The sequence below is a fragment of the Leucopleurus acutus genome (genome assembly GCF_964270905.1).
Source record: "Leucopleurus acutus genome assembly, chromosome: 9".
In the NCBI taxonomy this organism is placed as follows: domain Eukaryota; kingdom Metazoa; phylum Chordata; class Mammalia; order Artiodactyla; family Delphinidae; genus Leucopleurus; species Leucopleurus acutus.
In genome coordinates, this window is record NC_139144.1 from 37,823,978 (window position 1) to 37,846,915 (window position 22,938).

At 35.9% G+C, this 22,938-nt stretch overlaps 1 protein-coding gene across 1 annotated transcript in view; it reads right to left on the reverse strand.

Moving 5' to 3' along the window:
* HDAC9 (histone deacetylase 9) overlaps positions 1 to 22,938 on the reverse strand; it is a gene marked incomplete at its 3' end in the record, with an annotated part of 936,726 nt that overhangs the window by 301,607 nt on the left and 612,181 nt on the right. The window contains exons 14-15 of the mRNA XM_082846537.1: positions 11,685 to 11,818; positions 84 to 204 (exon numbers count right to left, since the gene is read on the reverse strand). Coding sequence (XP_082702663.1) covers positions 84 to 204; positions 11,685 to 11,818 — 255 coding nt within the window. The remainder of the gene's footprint in view (positions 1 to 83; positions 205 to 11,684; positions 11,819 to 22,938) is intronic.

The window sequence follows — 22,938 nt, forward strand, 5'->3', positions numbered from 1 at the left end:
AAGTATTTTGAACTGACAGCAGCGCTGACTAATTGACAGTGCTGGAATGTGCTGTTCTCAGTAGAATGGAGGCCCATACAGACCTAGTAGTGTCCTGGGGTCCAGCTTCTGTCCATCCAGGGGGTTGGTGCCATACAACAGCGAGTGATGTTCAGAATGAACAAGCTGTATTTCCTCCAGGCTGGCTTTTCGACCTTGAATTCGCTGAAAGAAAACAGCAGAGACCTACAGTACTTCACTGACAACATTTAGGAGAAAATAAGACCCCAAGTCACATTTAAGATGATTAATAATGGTCGGAGTTTCATCATGTAGGAGTGTGACACGGATTTGCATTAACAAGGTACCATAATAATACTTGAAAAATAAGTGTATGCAAGGTTCAGATCCAATGGATTGCTTATGCCTAAGTGGGCAATTGACGTTAAGCATATTCTTCTTTGGCATAAAAAAAAATCTATAAAAAAGATTGGGATTGACACATATATACTATTGATACTATGTATAAAATAGATAACTAATGAGAACATACTGTGTAGCACAGGGAACTCTACTTAATGCACTGTGGTGACCTGAATGGGAAGGAAGTCCAAAAGGGAGGGGATATATGTATATGTATGGCTGATTCATTTTGCTGACAGTAGAAACGAACACATTGTAAAGCAACTATACCCCAGTAAAAATTAATTTATTAAAAAAAAGAAGATAACATCTACCTTATAGTATTACTGTGAGGAACAAATGAAATAAAATAATTATGTAAAGCATCAAACAAAAAAGTTAATAATAATTAATAGTTAACTCCTTTGTAAAAGTACCAACTTAAAAACAAACAGGAACTATTGCTTAGCTAACAAGTAAATTCAACTCTTACTTTACACACTCACCCAAAGAACTTATTGAAACAAATTCCTTATTGTTTCTTAAAGGACATAAGTAAATACCAATACATTTTAATGTATTTGATTATTACCCATATGCTGATCACTTCATGTGTGTGCACCTCACAACAGTGTTCGTCTAGACCAATGTCACTCAAAATATGTAACACTGGGATCAGTAACAGTTCAGGAAGTGTTTATGAATGGTCTGTGATGAGGTCTGCATAAAGCTGAGAATAAATATTTAGAAACTTTTATAGTAATCTGACAGTATTTTTATGTCTGTTGAATCAAATATAATCTTGTATGTCTTCAATTTTTATTTCACTATTGTAGTATCTCATTTTTAATGTATTTTATATAAGCATTAGTCTGTGACAGAATGGAAATTAAACAAAAACAATAACTGCTGTTTAATCAGAGACAGTTTGAGACACTCTATAGACTCAGTCAGTAGTTTTACACCCATGCTCGGCAGAAACGTTCACTTCAGCTAACAAAGAATGGTCCTTCAACACAGACAAAACTGTACATAAATTAAATCTCAGTCAGTCAATGGACAAAGTGTTCTTCCTGGTCACACTTCTCAGCTGGCACATCTTTGAGCCCAATAAACGTGCTGGTGTATGAAGTTAATTAGCCTTATTTTAAAAATTGCTGTGCTTTCCTAAAATTACCCAAACCATGTTAATATTTTACTTAAAATATCTATCAAAACAAGACACTTGTAAGGTAATATATTAGCAGAGAACTACAGTAAAATTCAGAGAGAATCTGTGAATCAGAGAATCAGGGAATCCTGTCCTTTCATGTTCCTGACCATGAATTACCAGTTGACGTGGAAACATAAGGTGACAACGACACCTCTCAGGACCAAGACAATTCCATGCTCAATCTCCCTAGTTTAAGGTGATGTGGCTGCTGCTGTGTGGTTCCCTGAGGGGGCAGGCAGGGAGAACCTCGATACACTGACACTTCCTAGAGCTTTACTGGGTAGAGGTACTTGTCACTGAAAATAAATCATCATGTCACAGTGAGAAAGGAATGGTGAGGGACCCAAGGGGTAAGAAGAAGGTAACAGGAGTGATGTAAAACAGAAACTTCTTGACACTGTGCCATTATGTGCTGAATAAACAAATGCTTACGGGATTTCTTTGTGATGGCACTGAAGTTCCCTGTGTTTGACACCCCATTTACATTTCAGAAAAATAAAAATACGCTTTAGAGAAATTATTCCCAGGTAGGCGTTGAATGTTAAAATTAAACCAGGTAGGTAATGCTGAAGACTAGGGCAAATTTATGATGGCCATCTGGTCAACCATTGCTCTGATCAATAAACGAACATGTTATTGACCTAGATGGCTTGCTGGTAAACATTAGATTTGGAGACATTTATGGAAGACCAGAACAACCAAAGAAGCAGAATGACAAGTAATGAGAAAGAGAAAGTTCTAAGTCACCATTAAAGGGAAACTTTTTTTTTTTTTTTAACATCTTTATTGGGGTATAATTGCTTTACAATGGTGTGTTAGTTTCTGCTTTATAACAAAGTGAATCAGTCATACATAAACATATGTTCCCATATGTCTTCCCTGTTGCGTCTCCCTCCCTCCCACCCTCCCTATCCCACCCCTCCAGGCTGTCACAAAGCACCAAGCCAATATCCCTGTGCCATGCGGCTGCTTCCCACTAGCTATCTACCTTACTACGTTTGTTAGTGTGTATATGCCCATGACTCTCTCTCGCCCTGTCACAGCTCACCCTTCCCCCTCCCCATAACCTCAAGTCCGTTCTCTAGGAGGTCTGCGTCTTTATTAAAGGGAAACATTTTAACTGGGAGATTTCAGCTGGAGGAAAATCCCCCAAGATAAGTAGCAGTAACTCCATGGTCTGAGTCATCTAATGTTAGAATGAGCAGCACACTGGAAACCAGACTGCGGCAGCCGGTCCTAGTCTGGCAGAATAGTGAACACCATGAGTGTTCCAGCACCATGAGAGCTTCCAGCTCTCACTTCTATGAGTCTATGAAATCCATAGCCACTACCATCTTATACGCTGATACAGTGAAACATCTTTATCTGAAACAATGCCAGCTCTGTAGCTAACTATCAGACCCATGTTTGGACTACTATCATGAAGCGCCATCATTTTTTCCCTTTCTCCTTTTCTATAAAGATATTTTTCAGCTCTACATTGAATTTTTGCCTCTGGTGTAACATTAAATACCATTAGTAATAAATATATCTTTATGTTTTCACAAACTAGTCATATATATTTACATAGCATACATTCCATGCTTGTCCTAAGTCCTTTCTCATTCTCCCACAATCCCACTAGTATTCAGGCTGAATGTTCAATCACACATTTGAAAAATAATCTGCTAACAAGATTCAATTATTGACAGTAGCTCAAGAACTGATAAATCTTAAGAGAACACCTGCTGAATCTCAGTCATTCCCTTGTGTAATACCAGTTAACTAACACTAAGGATAGAGCATCTGGCCCACCCTATTTAGCTTTCACTTCTTCTAAGAGTATTACTTTTTAGTATACTCAAGACCTCCCCTTCACTACTAAAATGTAACAAAGTATACAAGTATTTCCTTTGATTTCTTCACCTCCCCCCACCACACTTCTTTTTGATTCCCAGGAAGCATTTTACAATGACTCTTTTTATTATTATAGAATATATTTCTTTAAAAAATATTTATGCTAAATATAAGCACTAATTCTTGACAATCACTTTCTGCGTTTAAGGCCGCTGGAGAACAAGACCCACAAACAGGGTGTACATGTTTCTACAGAAAGAGGGCAGTGAAAACCAGTTCAATATGAAAACATGTTTCTACCTGGAGAAAGGATCTGGAGAAAGCACGCTCTGAGATTTATACCTCCAAGACGCACTGCTGTGGGAACTCCGTGGATGTCTAACTAAAAATTCTGAAACAGCACCAGCTCTCCTTTCTTATTAGTTCGTTTTGCCTCACTATTATCAGATGTCTTAAGTTTGTCACATTCTACTTTTCCTCTCAAATTGAGGTCTCCAACAGTTTTCATTTTCTGGTATCATCATCAGTAATTTATTAAGTTATGTGTTTATGCTTAAATATAGATAGTTCCGTTTAATCCCTTCCCATATTTTCTATTTCCTGTGTACCCTTTATTCCTTCAATTTTGTCTCATGATGCGCTTTTGAGCCAAAGGTCAAGAGCACAATGAGTCAGAAAATAGGATAAAGTGCTCTGATAACTGTAATTTAGGGAGATACTGATTTCCGTTCTCAGAGATATTTAGCCTGCAGGATGCCTAGCTAAAGTCATCTATGAGTCTGACCAAAAGAATTTTTGAGAATTCTGAGCATATTCGGACACTCAATGCATATACAGGATGGCATGGGTCTCCACCTGGGTATTTCTCACTTGAGATGCAAATATAGGTCTTAAGTAACTTGCCAATATAAGTCTAAGAAAGAAACCTTATAGCTCTTCCTTCAATTTCTTAGTAAAGAAATGCTGTCATGTAGGAGGTATTCATTATTCTATTTCCATTCTCTGTGACTTGCACTCAAGTAGTTTCTTCCTTGAAAGCAGGAAAGGAACTCATGCGCCCTGAGCGCCTACCCTGTGCTAAGCACCCGAGGAATATGATCTTATTTATTAGATCAGAGCCCCAAACAGTATACATTCACGTTTGAAGTTTGCTAAAGTTGTTCAAAATGACCATATCATTGAGTATCACAACACACCGTGGTTTTTTCCTAAAGAAGTAGTCTTTCTGAATTAAAGCCTGTTAATGCAACCTGATTATAGAAGGAATGTTCTGAACATGATCTACAAAGTCATACTGTGACAGGATAAAATGCAGCCTACCCACACACAGAGCACACACACGGTATAGATTCATATTTTTTTCTGCCAAGGAGCAGGGAAAAAAGGAAATAGTTCTATTCCTTCCCCTCCTCTGTTCAAAGCCTGGATTGAGGCCAGTGTCCTAATCAGTTCTCATTGGCCCTGGAGGAATCAGAACCTTTTGTAAAATATAATAAAGGGCATAAAATCATGATAAAATGCATGAAAAAGCAGTGCCTTTGGTTAGGGAACTAGAAATAATTTAGCAGAACAGATGGATTGCATTGGTTTGGTATTACTGAGGACATGAAAGGGCTTATTTTGTGGCAGTTCCAAACTAAGAGAAAATGTCCAACTTCAATTTGACAAGTCAAAGTACCTGCCTCTGCTGGGGGAGACCCCATTTTCTTTAATCATTTTCAAAGTGGTGACATATTAGGCAAGAATTTCCACTGAAATATCTCATTTTCTGAAAATATTTCATCCAGTGTCCCTAAATGTAGGGATGCGTTTTTATTTTTTTCTACAAAGATCTGCAGGGCTGCAGACTTACAGAGTTAAACTAAAGAATCATAAATGACTTATGACTGTCAAAGTTACCCTCTGTTACAAACCCCATTCTTAATATTTAACAAATCAGTTCATACCTATTCATTATCGTCGATACTCTTTCCTCTCTTAAACAAACACAAAAAATCCGGTCTCATTGCTCATGCCCAAGCTTACCAACCGGAGTTTTCAAATGCTACAACCAACTGCTTCTTTAAATGTTACAAAGAAGATAGTTTCTATCCCCTCCCCGCACTGCATTCTCTCCTTCCATAGATCCCTCATCATCTAATAACCTGTTCTCCTCCGAGGCTTTCTTATAAGGAAAGGGGAATGAAAGAAGGAAGGCGGCTACTAAGCCGGCAGGCAGTCCGACAAGCTCTTGGTCCTTTCTGTCAGTCATATGAAAAGAAAGTGAATTGCAAGTCAGGAGCCCTGAGTTCTGGGTTCTGACTGTCACATGTCCTTAACGTACCCATAGCCTGCTATGAGGTACCTTTCTGGAGCTTTGTTTCTTCATCTATAAACATAAGGAGATTTAACCAAATTACTTTTAGCCCTAGAATGGTAAGTGAAAATGGTAAGCCCTAAAATGGCTATGAGAAATTACCTTATACACAACACTCAATAAAATATCCTTCATTTTGATTTATAGATTTGCCTTGGGCAAGCAAATATCATAATTGAAATGATAACTTACCATGGTTGAAGCAAGAGAGGAGATCTCACTATGAAGGTTTTCAAAAAGATGCCAGGTTTTCCTTGAAGCCCATTTTTTTAAAAATGCTTAATCATATTTGAAAAACAAGAGTATTTTTTAGAACTCATTTTCCTATCCCATGACAACTTCAAAATAAAGAACATTTTTCCCAATTTAAAAAAAATTTTGTGCATGAAACTTCTGAGTTAATACCACCTTTGTTTCTCAGGTAAATGTTTACTTTTGTTACTCTCCCATCTCCAAATATTTGACTCCATTCACCTCTTTGTCTCTACCTCATTAAGCTTATGTTAAGAAATTGAGTTTCTGTTGATTTCTAACATTGGTGAACCTTGGAATCAGCTGCATAAGTTTAAAAGGTATTAATGTCTGGGTCATATGTTCAGAGCTCCTGCTTAACTTTGGTTACAACCTAGGCATCCAGAAACTGAGACCCACCCAGTGGATTTTAATGGGTAACCTAGGTCAAGAACCACATCTTAGAGGGAGCTGTCCATTCTTCCTGCTCATAAGTGAATTCAAGATGCTGACCCTGTACTAACCAACATTTGGGACTATGGAATAGCTAAAATAAATGGCTGGCAGAGAGAAGGTTGGAGAGTAAAAAAAAAAAAAGTTTATCTGATCTTCAAAATAACAAGTGTCATCTACTTGCATGTAATACTGCTGGATTCAGTCATTACAATTTATTTAAAAGTAGTTCAGGGCATAGAATAATTTCAAAAGTACTTCAGAAAACAGCAAGTCCATTCCATAACAAATGTCTGGGTGGTAAAAAGCGTATGTACTATGTACTTTTTTTCCAGTTTTGTGTCCACTCATTTCAAACCATTATGCTCATCAGAAAGTAAGAAAAAAATGTTATGCCTTAGTGTACTGGCTCAATTTTCACAATTTTTATGCAACTGAATCTCCTATGTTGTAATTATTTTTTTAAACATTGTAATGAACATTTTACTGATTTGGGTTGAAGCATTTTTTTATACTAATCATGTATGAAACAAATTTGTCACAATAAATATTTTGTTACTTTAGCATAACAACTTTCAGACAGTTCAAATCCATATAACTAGTCATTTTTTGCTAATAAGCTTTAATGCTGCTGTTTAAAAAAAAAAAAATCCTGTATCACTTTCCAAATGGACTCAGAAGGGCAGCCTGTCTTACTTCCTTTTATTGGTTGTTTTCCACATGAATTTTTTTTTTTGCAGAAATCAAAATCAAAAAAAAATTCCAAATCATCTTAATTCTGATTATGGGCTGCACATGTATTTTTAATGTTATTTATCTGCCAGGGTCCACTCTACTGGGTTATACAAATTTCTCTCAGAATAATGACACCTTCGTTTACTCATCACATCTAGATCATTTGTACTTCTTTCCATAACTGCCATATCCTTTAGAGACAATTCACCAGATTCCCTGTTTGAGTTTCTTATTGCTTTGTGGTTAGATTCTAAGACACAAGCACACACACAAAAGTTTTTTGCAAACTAAACAAAACAGTAAGCTGTTATGTGCTGCCATCTAGTTAGATTAGTCCATAAAACAAATGTTTAATTGAATTTCCATTAACTTGCAATGTTTAGTACTTTGTAACCTTCAAGTCAGAAAACTTGCACACTTCAAAATTGAGTTTTTCTGAAGAGTATTATATTTCTTCATTTAGATTTACAAAAGGTATTTTAAAAATCGCTTGTGTGTGCAGGAAAGTGTGCTGCAGACCCTATCCCTGAGCTCCCTGGCATCTTAAGATTTTACACTAAACCTGCTCTCTACTTTTTTCACTGGAATGGCTGAGAAGTCCCAGAAGGGGCAACAGTAGCTTGGTTCTGTGTCCCAGAATTGTTTGTAATTACTTTGTGTTGGCACTTGAATAAAGGAGTTAAACATTTCAGCACAGTATGTTGCTTATGGTTTTTACTTATGAATTAAGCGAAACAAAGTTATTCAATATTAGTCACAAAGAGGCAATGCAAATTCCATATAATGTGTAATCCAACAAAAGCATTATAAAATGTTATTATTCTCAAAACAAATGTGAGAGCAAGCAAATATCTGTGGGTGGCGTGGTGGGGCTGAGAGTCATGAGCACTTCCGGAAAAACACCTGCAAGTGCATTTCTAACAGATGATGGGTCAACCTCTGCAATTTTTTAAGCACAGAAGAGCACATCTTTTTCTTCAGGGGCACACACACTTCAGAAACCTGGCTACCTAATGCAAGAGCTTATTCCCAAAGAGGACACCAAATGACCCCTCCAGACCCATTTCTTATGGTGACAAGAAAGCTGCTGGTTTTGCTTTTTACTCCCAACAGAATCACTAAACTCAGTGTGAACGATTCAACAGGGGAAACAACTAAATGGTATTGGCATGAGGGACTATTAACTATTTCAATTTTTTTAAAACAGTGTCACGTCATGCCAAGAGAAGTTAACCCATGTAACCACTGTAATCTAATATAATAAGGACTAATGTTTTCTCTGGCTGCCAATCAGGACTGTAAGCACAGCCAATTTACACTATAGTTTACAAACTAAAAGCAATATGTTTACTAAAACATCCTAAAAGTTTTGTCTACTCTTAACCAAAGAAAGTGTTATGCTCCAAATTAACTTCTTAGGCATCTAATTTCATATGATATTAGAGCTGAAAGATCCTAGCAAATATCCTGCTTAACACCCTCATCTTACATATGGGAAAACCAAAGATCGCTAAGGTTAAATGATCTGACAAAAGTACACAGATAATTAATGGCAGGACGAAGGTCAACTCTAACACTGAACAATAACCTTTGAAGGAATCCATTTTGATTAATTTTCTACATTGATAAATGAATTGAAACGATACATAAGTTTGATTTGTGGATCAGACTATTGTTTAAAAACAAAGAAGCCCTTTCAACGTTTTACAATTGCCATCTTTTCTATCATAATCATTGTTTAATTGCAACATTGACTACTCCATTGGCTGAGGAAAGCATTTTTTTCTCTGTACGCCAGCAGAATTGAGACTCCTTACCTCCTGTCCCAGTGAAATTCTATGGCATGTTTTGGATTAGGTCAGCATAAGTCATAGATGTTTTGATAACACAGGAGCAAATAAATAATATGGGCAACAATTTCATCACTTAGGAAAGCAAACACCTGCTGAACTGTTCTTAAACTATGTTAGGAAAAAGAGTGTTCTGTTTGCACTTTTAAAGTTTTGGATCAGACTTTCGTGCTTGGTCTTCATTAAGAGCCAATCTGCCAATCTGGGCTTTCAAGTGCATTATTTGTTAATTGTGTGATTGTTTGCTAGAGAGACTCGTCTTTGCTGACTGGACTGGAATAGACTCACTCATTCTCACTCCACTGTGGGGTGCCCACTGTTCTTCTAACATTTCATCCTGGGTCTGATGTCACATCAGCAGTGCTGTTGTATAAACTGAATTTCATGGTTTCAAATAATACAAGACTAAAATAATGTGATGTACCAGGAACAGAAGAAGAAGACTGATCACAAAAGGATAATAGACTTTAAAATTTTAAGACCAGTGTGAACCATATTACATTCCACTTACTTCTGCACTTCGCTCCTTTCATAAATAGTGTTCCTTCAGGTAACAGATTTAAGGGATATCACAAACTAACAATGCATTTCAGGCTATCATCAGGCACTGCTACTTTGGAGCAGTTGGGGCAGGGCTTCAGGATATAACAAAGACTTGAAAGTGAAAAAAATATAAACAATAATGCCTCAGCTTGCAAAAGTAAAGAGAGATAGCCAAGCTAGAAAACATCTATAGTAGATGCGAAGGTGAGACAGGAACACTCTCATGAATAAATATCCATTAAGGCTAGTCTACCACAAGTAAGTCTCCTTGATGGTTTACTTTACCGGCTCCATATAGGATTGTGCAGACAATAGAGTGGTTTGGCTTCAAAACTGCATTATCAAAATCATGAAAACCTTGAAGATAACTCTAAAATTTACCAAAGAGTATGAAAGCCTTCTGCCATGTAATATGGATGCTACTGGAAAAATATGAATAATAGACTTTCACTCAGGAAAAGAACCAGAGAAATAAATCTAGCTGAAATTCTGTCACTTTGGGGTTTCTAGGTAAAGGATACATTTAATCAAAAGCAGAACTCCACATATGAAAAACATTTGATAATTCTATTATCAACACATAATAAAACTTGTGAAACTAAGTCTGTATACACTGCTCTGACGTATTCATTTACAATCCCAACTGCTGAATGACCCATCGACATTATCTATATTTTGATGTAAAGAAAATAACCATTTAATTCCCTTGTAAGATGAGCTAGACAGTTCATCTTCAAAAGAGAAAATCAATAAAGAAAATAATTTATCCTTAGAAATGAACACAACGAATGAATGAGTTTGCATCTTTAAAAGTCAGTTATTTTTAGTATTTTGCAGAGAAGAAAGATCAGACTGAATTAACTCCTGCTATCAAATAGAGGCAAGTGCACTTTACTCTAAGAAATAGTCTGTCTGCTTTGGCATGTCTACTTCAACTGAAATATTTTACAGGTTCACTTTAAAGTAAATTGGCTTTGAATAGAATTTTATTGACTACATTTTTGATTGTCAAAATCAGTTAACTCAATTAACTCAAAAGTAGTCACAAAAGATTGTCTTCATTTTATCAAAGTACAGTGAATTTAGTATGGTTTCAAAGTATTAGTTTCCTTCTGACATAACTATGGTCAAAATATCAATATTATCCATTTACTTTTTTCCCAAACTGGTAAGAACTAGTTAGATTCCCTTCATTGCTCTATAAAGAAGGATAACAGAACCAAATATGTTCCGCAACATGTTAAATTATCAGTCTATAAGAATAGGGACCATGTTTGCCTTGTGAAATTCCATAATTCTAGTCCCTAGAACACATCTGGAACAGAATACAGACCCAAGAAAAAGTGCTTTTGATCAATAAATGTTAAGGTAATGTAAGAAAACACATGGGGGATATTTTTCTTTTAAAAAAGTTTCAGACTCAAATATAGACTGTTACTGGATCTTAAGCAACTTTGGACATTTACAGCAACTAAATCAAACAACTGCTGGTTGTTATATATTTTGCAGATTTGACAATGGGAGTCTTTTTGACCTGATAACATTTTTACTTTTAACTTTTGTAAGCCTAAAGAAACTAATTTTTCTAAATAAAAAATGAGACTCACCAAGAATCTACAGAAATGAATCTAAACATCAATAAAAAGAAGTGACTTTTCTTGGTAAGAAGACAGTTAATCTTTAAAACTATTCATTTCCACGAGGCAAAATCGGCATATACGTTAGTTCAGGGTATCGCTTATAACAAGAAATAACAACTACTGAGCACTTAACAGTTTGCGAAGAGTTTCTCAGAAAATTAACTCAATAAATGATACCTAGAATACTACCGTGTGTACAGAAAAACGCTGCAGTAATAGCACATACATCAGGCAGCTGCTCAGTCCATCAACACAGACTGAGTACCCACTGTGTGCCCAGCCCAGTGTCAGGTTATAAGTTCTATGCTACTAATGTCTATGATGGTTCATCAATCATGGTGTTTGTACTACAGAGTTAACATTTTTCTACACCTACCCAATTGAATACTGGCCTCTTTACATGATTTATTTAAGTAAGTAAAAGAGTGTGGCCAATTCAGGATTACCTCACATTTATTTAGCAACCCAGTTTCTTGCAGCCGTGACCAGATGCTCTGTATGCGTCCAGCGTGCTCAGGGTGGGTGGTGGAATTGCCACAAATGCACTGGTGTTTCAGCATCAGAGGATCATAGGCAATTCCTTCAGGACAAAGAAAACACAGCACAAGATGAGTAATGATACAAAGGAATGATACAAGTTACATGACAATATGATTGCTCCAAAAAAGGCATTCTTTTCCAAATAAATTTACAAATGGAGAAATAATACATATCCACAAATACCCAGGAAGCACACAGAGCTATTTAGCTCTATGGATCTGGATATATATGCAAAGAAGTCAACTCATGGATTAATCAGTACTCAGACTCTAGCTTACTTAGTAGTAAAGTAATAAAGATGGTGATACGTAAGAAATTTCAGGTTTAAAAAAATACTGTAATTTTACCAGTATCTTAAATCATTATGAAGCATTTTTAGACAGATAATTCAATTCAGTAGAGGTTTCAATTTTATCAGTGAAGCCACAAAATGAGCTGACTCTTTAAATTGTGAATTTATTTCAAGAGTAATTCTAGCCTTACTTTAGATCATGTGACATCTGTAATAAACTGGAAGAGTTTCCAACTGCTTACCTATTCTGCTTATCAATTTCTTCAAAGTTATGCAGAAAGAGCTTCTTCTTATTTTATAATAAAATAAAATCTATAATTTAGATTGTGGAACACTGAAGTGTTTCTTTTAAAAAACGAGTAAGTCAGCTGCAATACCTTTAGTAGAGATCACATAGATACTTAACAAACTCTGCTTTTAAATTATCATGAGTTAACACATTTCATATTTCAGTTAGACCCTTTGATGGGGAAGGTTTTATAAACATTTGATGAAATGAACTATTAGGGATATATAAAATAGGGCTCTTTAAAGCAACAAATTAGATAATAATTACTATAAAAATGTTTCCACCCTTAACCCGATTCCTTGGGGGGGGAGAACATGTTATTTACAAAATTGTCTGATATAAGACATTATTTAACCAATCAAATATTCCAATAAATTACCATCAAAATACATTCTCTGGGGGCATGGAGTGAGGGCAGAAGAATCCATCATAAGAAATTTCTAAATATCTATTCAAGAACAGATACTATACAAGCAATTAGTGTTAAAAAGTAGGTTCAATTAATGCATTTTATTCTCCCTTACATTATTGTGTTAGAGGAATGTTACTCAAGAGGGAAAAATACTTGTCCCTGTTACTCAAGAGGGGAAAATACTTGTCCCTGACTGTATTAAAATCATGCAGCAGAATGACATGTGTATTTGGAACCATGTGGCAAAAATTATGTCTAGGAAAAAATATCATTTTGCTGGCCCAAATAACATCCACTATTTTCTATTAATTGAAATATAGCTGACATACAATATTATGTTAGTTTAAGGTATACTACATAGTGATTCGACATTTGCATACATTACAAAATGATCACCACAATAAATCTAGTAACCATCTGTCCCCATACAAAGTTATTACAATATTTTTGACCATATACTTTATGCTGTGTATTACACCCCTGTGGCTTACTTATAACTGGAGGTTTGTACCTCTTAATCCCCTTCACCTATTTGGCCCAACTCTCCAACCCCCTTCCCTCTGGCAACTACACATTTGAGTCTGTTTTCATTTTGTTTTGTTTCTTAGATTCCAGGTCTAAACATACAGATTTTAGATTATAGGGTATTTGTCTTTCTCTGTCTGCCGTGTTTCACTCAGCATGATACCCTCTTGATGCGTAACATCGACACAATGGCTTCAAAATCCCTCCTTGTGCCCCTAACTCTCACATTTTCATCTTCAGTGCTGATCTCCCTTCTGAGCAGTACACTTGCACACTTGTCTAAATTGCCCCTCCAAAATCTGCATTTGTTTTCATAAAGTGAGACTATCATAGATTTGAGCTCATAATCTTAAACTTCACACACTGTTCCTCATTTCAGTAAAGGATATCATAATCCACCGTTGCTCATATAAGAAATCTTACAGTCCTCTTGACACTCCCTCTCCAACGAACCAACAAGTATTGTCTACTTTCCCTGGAAGATACATAATGAATCACTCTCTTAACTCCAATGCCAAAACCATACAAAATCCAAGGTGCTATTATCTTTAATCTGAACTCCTGAGATAGCCTTGTAACTGGCTATCTGACTTTCACTCTATGCTATTTGCCACTTAACAGTAGCCACCTTTGCTTAAACCCTTCGGTGACTTCAAAGATGAGGTTAAAATATCTCAAGGCAGCATACATAGGCCCTTCCCCACCTCTCCACCTTCATCTCATACTCTTCCCTCAATTGACCTCTATTTCTCCCACAAAGGTTTACCTTCCACTCCTCAAAAGACTCAAAATCATACCAGCCTTAGGATCGTCATACATGCTATCCCATCTATGACCAAAATTCTTCCTTCTTGCCTCCATAACTCTAGCCTTCATTTGGCTTATACCTATACATTCTTCAAAATTGTTTTACGGAGCACAGGCTCTGGACGCGCAGACTCAGCGGCCATGGCTCACGGGCCCAGCCGCTCTGCGGCATGTGGGATCTTCCCGGACCGGGGCACGAACCCGTGTCCCCTGCATCGGCAGGCGGACTCCCAACCACTGCCGCACCAGGGAAGCCCCAAAATTGTTTTAATGTCACTTCCTCAATAAAGCATTCCCTGGGATCTCTAAATTAGATCTCCTACTATATGCTCTACTAGTTCTTCTAGGTCTTCCTCGGAACATTTAGCACAATTCTGTAACTGTTGTATAATATTGTTAATTGTATATTTTCTTTACTATCTGGTAAGAGCTATGAAAACACAGACTAGAGTTGTATTGTTTACCTCTGAACTTTTCGTGTCTGTAAACCATGCTTGGAATATAGTAGATCCTCAAAAGTACTTTTAATGAATGAAAAACATAAATCAATGAACTGATGCAAGAACTAAGTCAGATATCTCCATTATAAAGACCTCCTTGATGAACCTACTTGGTGGACCTCATTGGACTACTGAAGTTTTTATAGCCTTATTTCTTTAATGTTCTACCTTTTATTTTATTTGCCTTATCTTCCAACTGGCCAGTGCCTCTAATACAGGCATTTATTTTACTCGTTATATTTCTACATGGCATTTTGCATAAAAAAGAGATGAATAAATATTTTTAAATAAAGTCAAAAGGGAGACAAGAGGGAAGGCAGGGGGAAAAAAAGGAAGCAGGCATAAAAAGAAACATTAAAAATACAATGATAGGGACTTCCCTGGTTGTGCAGTGGTTAAGAATCCGCCTGCCAATGGAGGGAACATGGGTTCAAACCCTGGTCCGGGAAGATCCCACATGCCGCGGAGCAACTAAGCCCGTGAGCCACAACTACTGAGCCTCCGCTCTAAAGCCCATGAGCCACAACTACTGAAGCCCGTGTACCACAAATACTTAAGTCCGCACACCTAGAGCCCGTGCTCCGCAACAAGAGAAGCCACCACAATGAGAAGACCGCCGTGCACCACAATGAAGAGTAGCCCCCCTCGCCGCAACTAGAGAAAGCCCTCGCACAGCAACAAAGACCCAATGCAGCCAAAAATAAATAAATAAATTTATTTTAAAAAATACAATGATATATAAGACATGTCTCCACAGTTCAGATATATCATTTATGAGTTGCTACTACATATAAGGAACTGTTTAACATATTTTCAACCACAGTTTTGCACTGCATGAAGGATATATTAATGATTAACATGGAAACATAAAATACAGTATTTCCCTCATTTTGAAAACATATTCTTTAAGAGTAGAGATTCTAATCATTAAGTTGCTTATTTTTTTCACTATTTCATCTCTTGACATATCTAACTTCACCTCCATAGTAATCATTCCTCTTTTAACAAAATTTTCTCCATAAGCCACTGCCAAAAAAAATTTATTAAACAGGTTATGGTAGCTGAAATTTATTACCAAGTATCTGGAGATTATAATACAAAGTCCAGGAACTCCTGGAAAGACATTTGAATTTAAGAGAAAATAAATAAAGTCTGGAACCCCAAACCTCCACTTACTCATCTTAATGACCTAGCAATGAGGTGTTAACAGGTACACTGCAAGGTGAGACTTAACCTCATCCTTCATCTCCATTCTTTTCCTCTCTCTTTTTTCTTTTTTTTTTTTTTCCAGTAACAAAAACTTATAGGGTGAGAAACAAGCCTGATCTTCTCTTTGGGATTCATATGGAATGCTACTTTTCTTTGACCCTTTCTGCCTCACTGGTTACCACTTACAACATAAGCCAATGGATCAAGCTCTCTCAATCAATGGGACAAGAGTTAAAATTAGGTTTTGAGAAAATACACAAAGGAGTCTTAACATAAAGCCTTTACCTGAATTTTAAACTCTAGAAGTTTATTTTCTACCCAAAAAAACTCTTAAAATTTTTTGATGTTTTTTTAGATAAGCCTGGACTTTGTGCTTTCTCTGGCTTTCAGTTTTATTAAATGAGGAAGCACAAAGTGCAGCATCTTTCCCTTTCCTTAATCATTGCGTGTAGTTAAGTCATTATTTAGCCATAGAAGCCATTCATATCTTCAGGTTTATGCCCAATCTTATATGATTGCGAGGCTGAGTCCACCTTGGTCTATTAGGAAAGTTGAGTCTAGAATCTTTAGACCTAAAACTCCTGATCCTGATCACAGGTTCTTAACATTCAGCTTCATATTGCTTTTCTGGTTAAAGCCTGAGGTTTCATACCTTCCTAAGGATTTGCTCAACAACACATATTAAACACTTTTCAGGGCCAAAGAACTGAACCAAGCACAACACAAATATATATAACATAATATCTTTCCTAAAAGATGCAGGTTCAGTAAACAGTCACTGAATGCTCACAATGATCCAGGCACCAGCAACTTCATTTTATTACATTTAACTTATGATCTAGCAGTAAAGGTGAGGTACTTACGAATATACTTTATGACATGTTTTTTTAAGACTCTGTATGGTAAGGAAGAAACAAAAATACAGGGTGGGGAGGTCAAAGATGAACTTTTAAAAATAAAAAAAACAAGTCTTTAAAAAATGGCCTGCAATTGGTAGAATTACGAAAATGGATACAAGGAGCTATTTTGAAGTAAGGGTCATTTCTAATAACCTCTAAATCATACCCACAGCAGCTGTTATACTTTCTAACCATAATTCTAACCTATCCATGAGGTAATCTTACCTAACTTTTTCTATTTCTACTATACTCTTTACATTCTAATACCTGAATTATTTGTTGTAATATCTATTAACAGGAACACCTAAAACAAAGTACCAGATAGTACAAAATTTTTTTTAATAACTTTATTGGAGTATAATTGCTTTACAATGTTGTGTTAGTTTCTGCTTTATAACGAAGTGAATCAGCTATACATATACATATATCCCCATTTCTCCTCCCTCTTGCGTCTCCCTCCCTCCCACCCTCCCTATCCCATCCCTCTAGGTGGTCACAAAGCACTGAGTTGATCTCCCTGTGCTATGCGGCTGCTTCCCACTAGCTATCGATTTTACATTTGGTAGTGTATATATGTCCATATCACTCTCTCACTTCGTCCCAGCTTCCCCTTCCCCTTCCCCGTGTCCTCAGGTCCATTCTCTATGTCTGCGTCTTTATTCCTGTCCTGCCCCTAGGTTCTTCATAACTTTTATTTTTTTGATTCCATATATATGTGTCAGCATATGATATTTGTTTTTCTCCTTCTGACTTACTTCACTCTGTATGACAGACTCTAGGTCCATCCACCTCACTAAAAATAACTCAATTTCGTTTCTTTTTATGGCTGAGTAATATTCCATTGTATATATGTGCCACATCTTCTTTATCCATTCATCTGTCGATGGACACTTAGGTTGCTTCCATCTCCTGGCTATTGTAAATAGAGCTGCAGTGAACATTGTGGTACATGACTCTTTGAATTATGGTTTTCTCAGGGTATATGGCCAGTAGTGGGATTGTTGGGTCATATGGTAGTTCTAGTTTTAGTTTAAGGAACCTCCATACTGTTCTCCATAGTGGCTATATCAAGTTACATTCCCACCAACAGTGCAAGAGGGTTCCCTTTTCTCCACACCCTCTCCAGCATTTATCATTTGTAGATTTCTGATGATGGTCATTCTGACTGGTGTGAGGTGATACCTCATTGTAGTTTTGATTTGCATTTCTCTAATGATCAGTGATGTTGAGCATCCTTTCATGTGTCTGTTGGAGATCTGTATATCTTTGGAGAAAGGTCTATTTAGGTCTTCTGCCCATTTTTGGATTGAGTGGTTTTTGTTTTTTTTTTTTTACACTGAGCTGCATGAACTGTTTGTAAACTTGGGAGATTAATGCTTTGTCAGTTGCTTCATGTGCAAATAATTTCTCCCATTCTGAGGGTTGTCTTTTCGTATTGCTTATGGTTTCCTTTGCTGTGCAAAAGCTTTGAAGTTTCATTAGGTCCCATTTGTTTATTTTTATTTCCATTTGTCTAGGAGGTGGGTCAAAAAGGATCTTGCTGTGATTTACGTCATAGAGCATTCTGCCTATGTTTTCCTCTAAGAGTTTTATAGTGTCTGGCCTTACATTTAGGTCTTTAATCCATTTTGAGTTTATTTTTGTGTTTGGTGATGGGGAGTGTTCTAATTTCATTCTTTTACATGTAGCTGTCCAGTTTTCCCGGCACCACTTTTTGAAGAGGCTGTCTTTTCTCCATTCTATATTCTTGCCTCCTTTATCAAAAATAAGGTGAAAGTATGCGTGTTGGTTTATCTCTGGGCTTTCTATCCTGTTCCATTAATCTATATTTCTGTTTTTGTGCCAGTACCATACCATCTTGATTACTGTAGCTCTGTAGTATAGTCTGAAGTCTGGGAGCCTGATTCCTCCAGCTCCATTTTTCTTTCTCAAGATTGCTTTGGCTATTCAGGGTCTTTTGTGTTTCCATACAGATTGTGAATTTTTGGTTCCAGTTCTGTGAAAAATGCCATTGGTTGTTTGATAGGGATTGCACTGAATCTGTAGATTGCTTTGGGTAGTAGAGGCATTTTCACAATGTTGATTCTTCCAATCCAAGAACATGGTATATCTCTCCAGCTGTTTGTATCATCTTTAATTTGTTTCATCAGTGTCTTATAGTTTTCTGCATACAGGTCTTTTGTCTCCTTAGGTAGGTTTATTCCTAGGTATTTTATTCTTTTTGTTGCAGTGGTAAATGGGAGTGTTTCCTTAATTTCTCTTTCAGATTTTTCATCATTAGTGTATAAGAATGCAAGAGATTTCTGTGCATTAATTTTGTATACTGCTACTTTACCAAATTCACTGATTAGCTCTAGTAGTTTTCTGGTAGCATATTTAGGATTCTCTATGTATAGTATCATGTCATCTGCAAACAGCGACAGCTTTACTACTTCTTTTCCAATTTGGATTCTTTTTATTTCTTTTTCTTCTCTGATTGTTGTGGCTAAAACTTCCAAAACTATGTTTAATAACAGTGGTGAGAGTGGACAACCTTGTCTTTTTCCTGATCTTAGAGCAAATGGTTTCAGTTTTTCACCACTGAGAACAATGTTGACTATGGGTTTGTCATATATGGCCTTTATTATGTTGAGGTAAGTTCCCTCCAGATAGTACAATTTTTAATTATGTGTTAAACTTGATTTGTCTAGCAGGCAAATGAAATATGCAAAAATAATTGTTTAAAACTTGCTAAATTGTGCCTCAGTACATAAGGAGCATTTTCTAAGACTTAGATTTGTTTGTTTATGTAAATCATCGTATCAGCAGCTAAAAAAGAAGTGGGGGGAAGAAATTCCATCCTAGGGCTTCCAACTAACACTATATGCAAGTCTGTTAGAACCTGGGAACTAGATTAAATGTTGCCATTCAACTATATAACCGAGAAGGAGATTCAACCAGTATGTAAGTTGGCAAAAAACGAAGTCAAACAATTCACTACATATTTACTGGCAAATATCTAGAAAGATCACTCTACATTCAAGCTTTCAAGAATAAGTGAGCACAGCAAAGGAAATCATAAAGTGAACAAAAAGATAAACCACAGAATGGGATAAAATATTGGCAAATGAAGTGACCAACAAGGGATTAATCTCCAAAATATACAAACAGCTCATGCAGCTCAATATCAGAAAGACAAACAACCAAATCAAAAAATGAGTGGAAGATCTAAAGAGACATTTCTCCAGAGAAGACACACCAGATGGCCAAAAAGCACATGAAAAGATGCTCCACATCACTAATTATTAGAGAAATGCAAATCAAAACTACAGTGAGGTAACTATCTATCTCACACCGGTCACAGAATGCCCATCATCAAAAGGTCTACAAATAATAAATGCTGGAGAGGGTGTGCAGAAAAGGGAACTCTCCTACACTATTGGTGGGAATGTAAATTGGTGCAGCCCCTATAGAGAACAGTATGGAGGTTCCTCAAAAAACTAAAAATAGAGTTACCATACAATCCAGCAATCCCACTCCTGGGCATATATCTGGATAAAACTTTAATTCCAAAAGATATATGCACCCCAATGTTCATAGCAGCACTATTTACAAGAGCGAAGACATGGCAGCAACCTAAACGTCCATCAACACATGAATGGAGAAAGAAGTTGTAGTGTATATATGCACAATGGAATATTACTCAGCCATAAAAAAGAATGAAATGCCATTTGTAGCAACATGGATAGACCTACTGATTATCATACTAACTGAAGTCAGACAAAGACAAATTTCTCATGATATCACTTATATGTGGAATCTAGAAAATGATACAAACGAACTTATTTACAAAACAGAAACAGACTCACAGACATAGAAAACAAACTTATGATTACCAAAAGGGAAATGTGGGGGGAGGGATAAATTAGGAGTTTGGGATTAGTAGATACAAACTACTATATACAAAATAGATACACAACAAGGTCCTACTGTATAGCACAGAAAACTACATTCAATATCTTATAATAAACTATAATGAAACGAAAGTCAGAAAATATACATCTGAATCACTTTGCTCTACAGCAGAAACTAACACCAAATTGTAAATCAACTATACTTAAAAAAAAAATTGTTTTTAAAAGATTGAGTGAGCAGAAGAAAATAAAAAACAAAAAAACAAAAACTGGGCCTATGAGAATATGCTACAGAAACTGTAAAGGAAACATCATTCCTACTACTTAGCTCAGTGAATTTGATTTACTATAGGAACAAAAATTAGATTTTAGAAACTTTTTGAGATCCTCAAATGTCAAAAGACACTGATCCTATAAAATAGGAGCCAACAGCTAAAAGGAGAAATCAAGCTAAATTAACAAGTAAAAAGAAAGATGAATAAGGTAAATGAGGATGGCAAGAAAACTAAATACACAGTGGCAAAATTAAAATCTACACTGGAGAACAAAAAAGGAATTCACATTTCAGAAAACCAGATAAGTGCCGTTAAATAAAAACTTAGAGATTTACAGAGAGTATGGAGGTCAGAGAATAGACAACTGAAAAGACTGTTCTCGAGGAAGAAATCAGATTTAACTTAGTAATTGGAATAATTGAAGAATTTTTCCATAAATAGAAAGAGTCAATGTACATGAGTATGTAACTGCAAATGCTCATCATAAAGATAATTTGGGTTTTTTTTTTTTTGGTTTTGTTTTTTGGATTAACAGGATAAAGAAAATATACTATGAGGCACCAGAAAAGAATGAACAAGCTGCCCACAAAGGAACACATACTAAGATGGCCTCTGAATTCTCCTCAGTGCTAACCTCAGACTTCTCCTCTTGAATGTCAAATACTTGAGCATTTAACCACATTTCCAGACAAAAAGTGTGCCCCAATAAGTCTGTGTCCAAGTGTGTATGAAGGTAATAGGATGACTTTCTCAGGCATGGAAAAGCCAAAACAATTTTTTTAATTAAAATATATATATACACATATATGTATAACTAATGTATATTAATATATACTTTAAAAATATATGCTATAACTTATGTTAATAAATGTTATAATATATATGTGACCAAGTCCATTTAATCTCCTAAATAAAAAAGATAGCTATTTTATCATCTTCAGTGAGAATTAGAGAAACAAATTTTGGAGGAATTTTTCAGGAGAAATTTCAAGCACATATATTTGAGGACAGTAACTTCAAAACTGATTATCTACCCAAATGAAATTAATCTCTCCATTCTGATACAGGTGGTAACATTAGTTACTCTGAGAGGTCTTAAAACACACACATAAACACATGCACATACACATACACACACACGATTACACACACACACATATACGTATTTACAGATATACACGTGCACACAGACGTGAACACAAACACACATATAACTTTTCTTTACTCTGTTAAAGAGAGGCACATAGGAAGAGGAAAAAATACTGGAATAAATAAATGTATATTTTACTTATGGTTACCTCTGAGTGATAGAATAATAGGTGATTCTCCTTTACAGTTTTCCAAATTTACCAAATTACTTTCAATGAACATTTTTTTGAATTAAAAAAATTAAGTGTTACTCCCAAATTTCACTTAATGCACCAATAATCTTTTCTGTGTGTAGCTGCACGTAATTCATGTCTATTTACTCTCATTTCATTCTGATATTCATTTGTTTATTATACAGTAAGTACATACACTGAGTACCCTCCTTGGGCTAGCCATATACCTATGTGCTAGGGTTAGAGAGAAGAGAAAACACAATCTCTTCCCACACAGAGAGCCCATCTGAACACAATCCCCAAAATAAATAATTACAATCTTTCAGGGAGAAATCCAGTTTGTTATGAGGGGCCATAATTGATTTAATTTGGATTTAGCTGGCCAAACAAGGCTTCATGAAGGAAATAACACGTAAACTAAAACCTGAAGGATTAATGGGAGTTTGCCTGACTTGGGAAAATATCTTTAATTAAAAAGCAAAAACAAACCAAAAAAAACAGAAAAAAAGGCCAGTTTTGCTATTCTCACACTGAAATATTCAAATGTATTTCACTTTCTGTCACAATGTGCCACTCACTAAACATCAATTTAAAAATTCTTTTAACTAAACTATTTGTAATGGCTTTCATAAACATTGGTTTAGTTTGAGCACTATAATTCTACTTCACATTAGACACTGACTTAAAAAGATAATGTTACAAAGAAAGAATTTACTCACAGAATATGTAAAGGAACC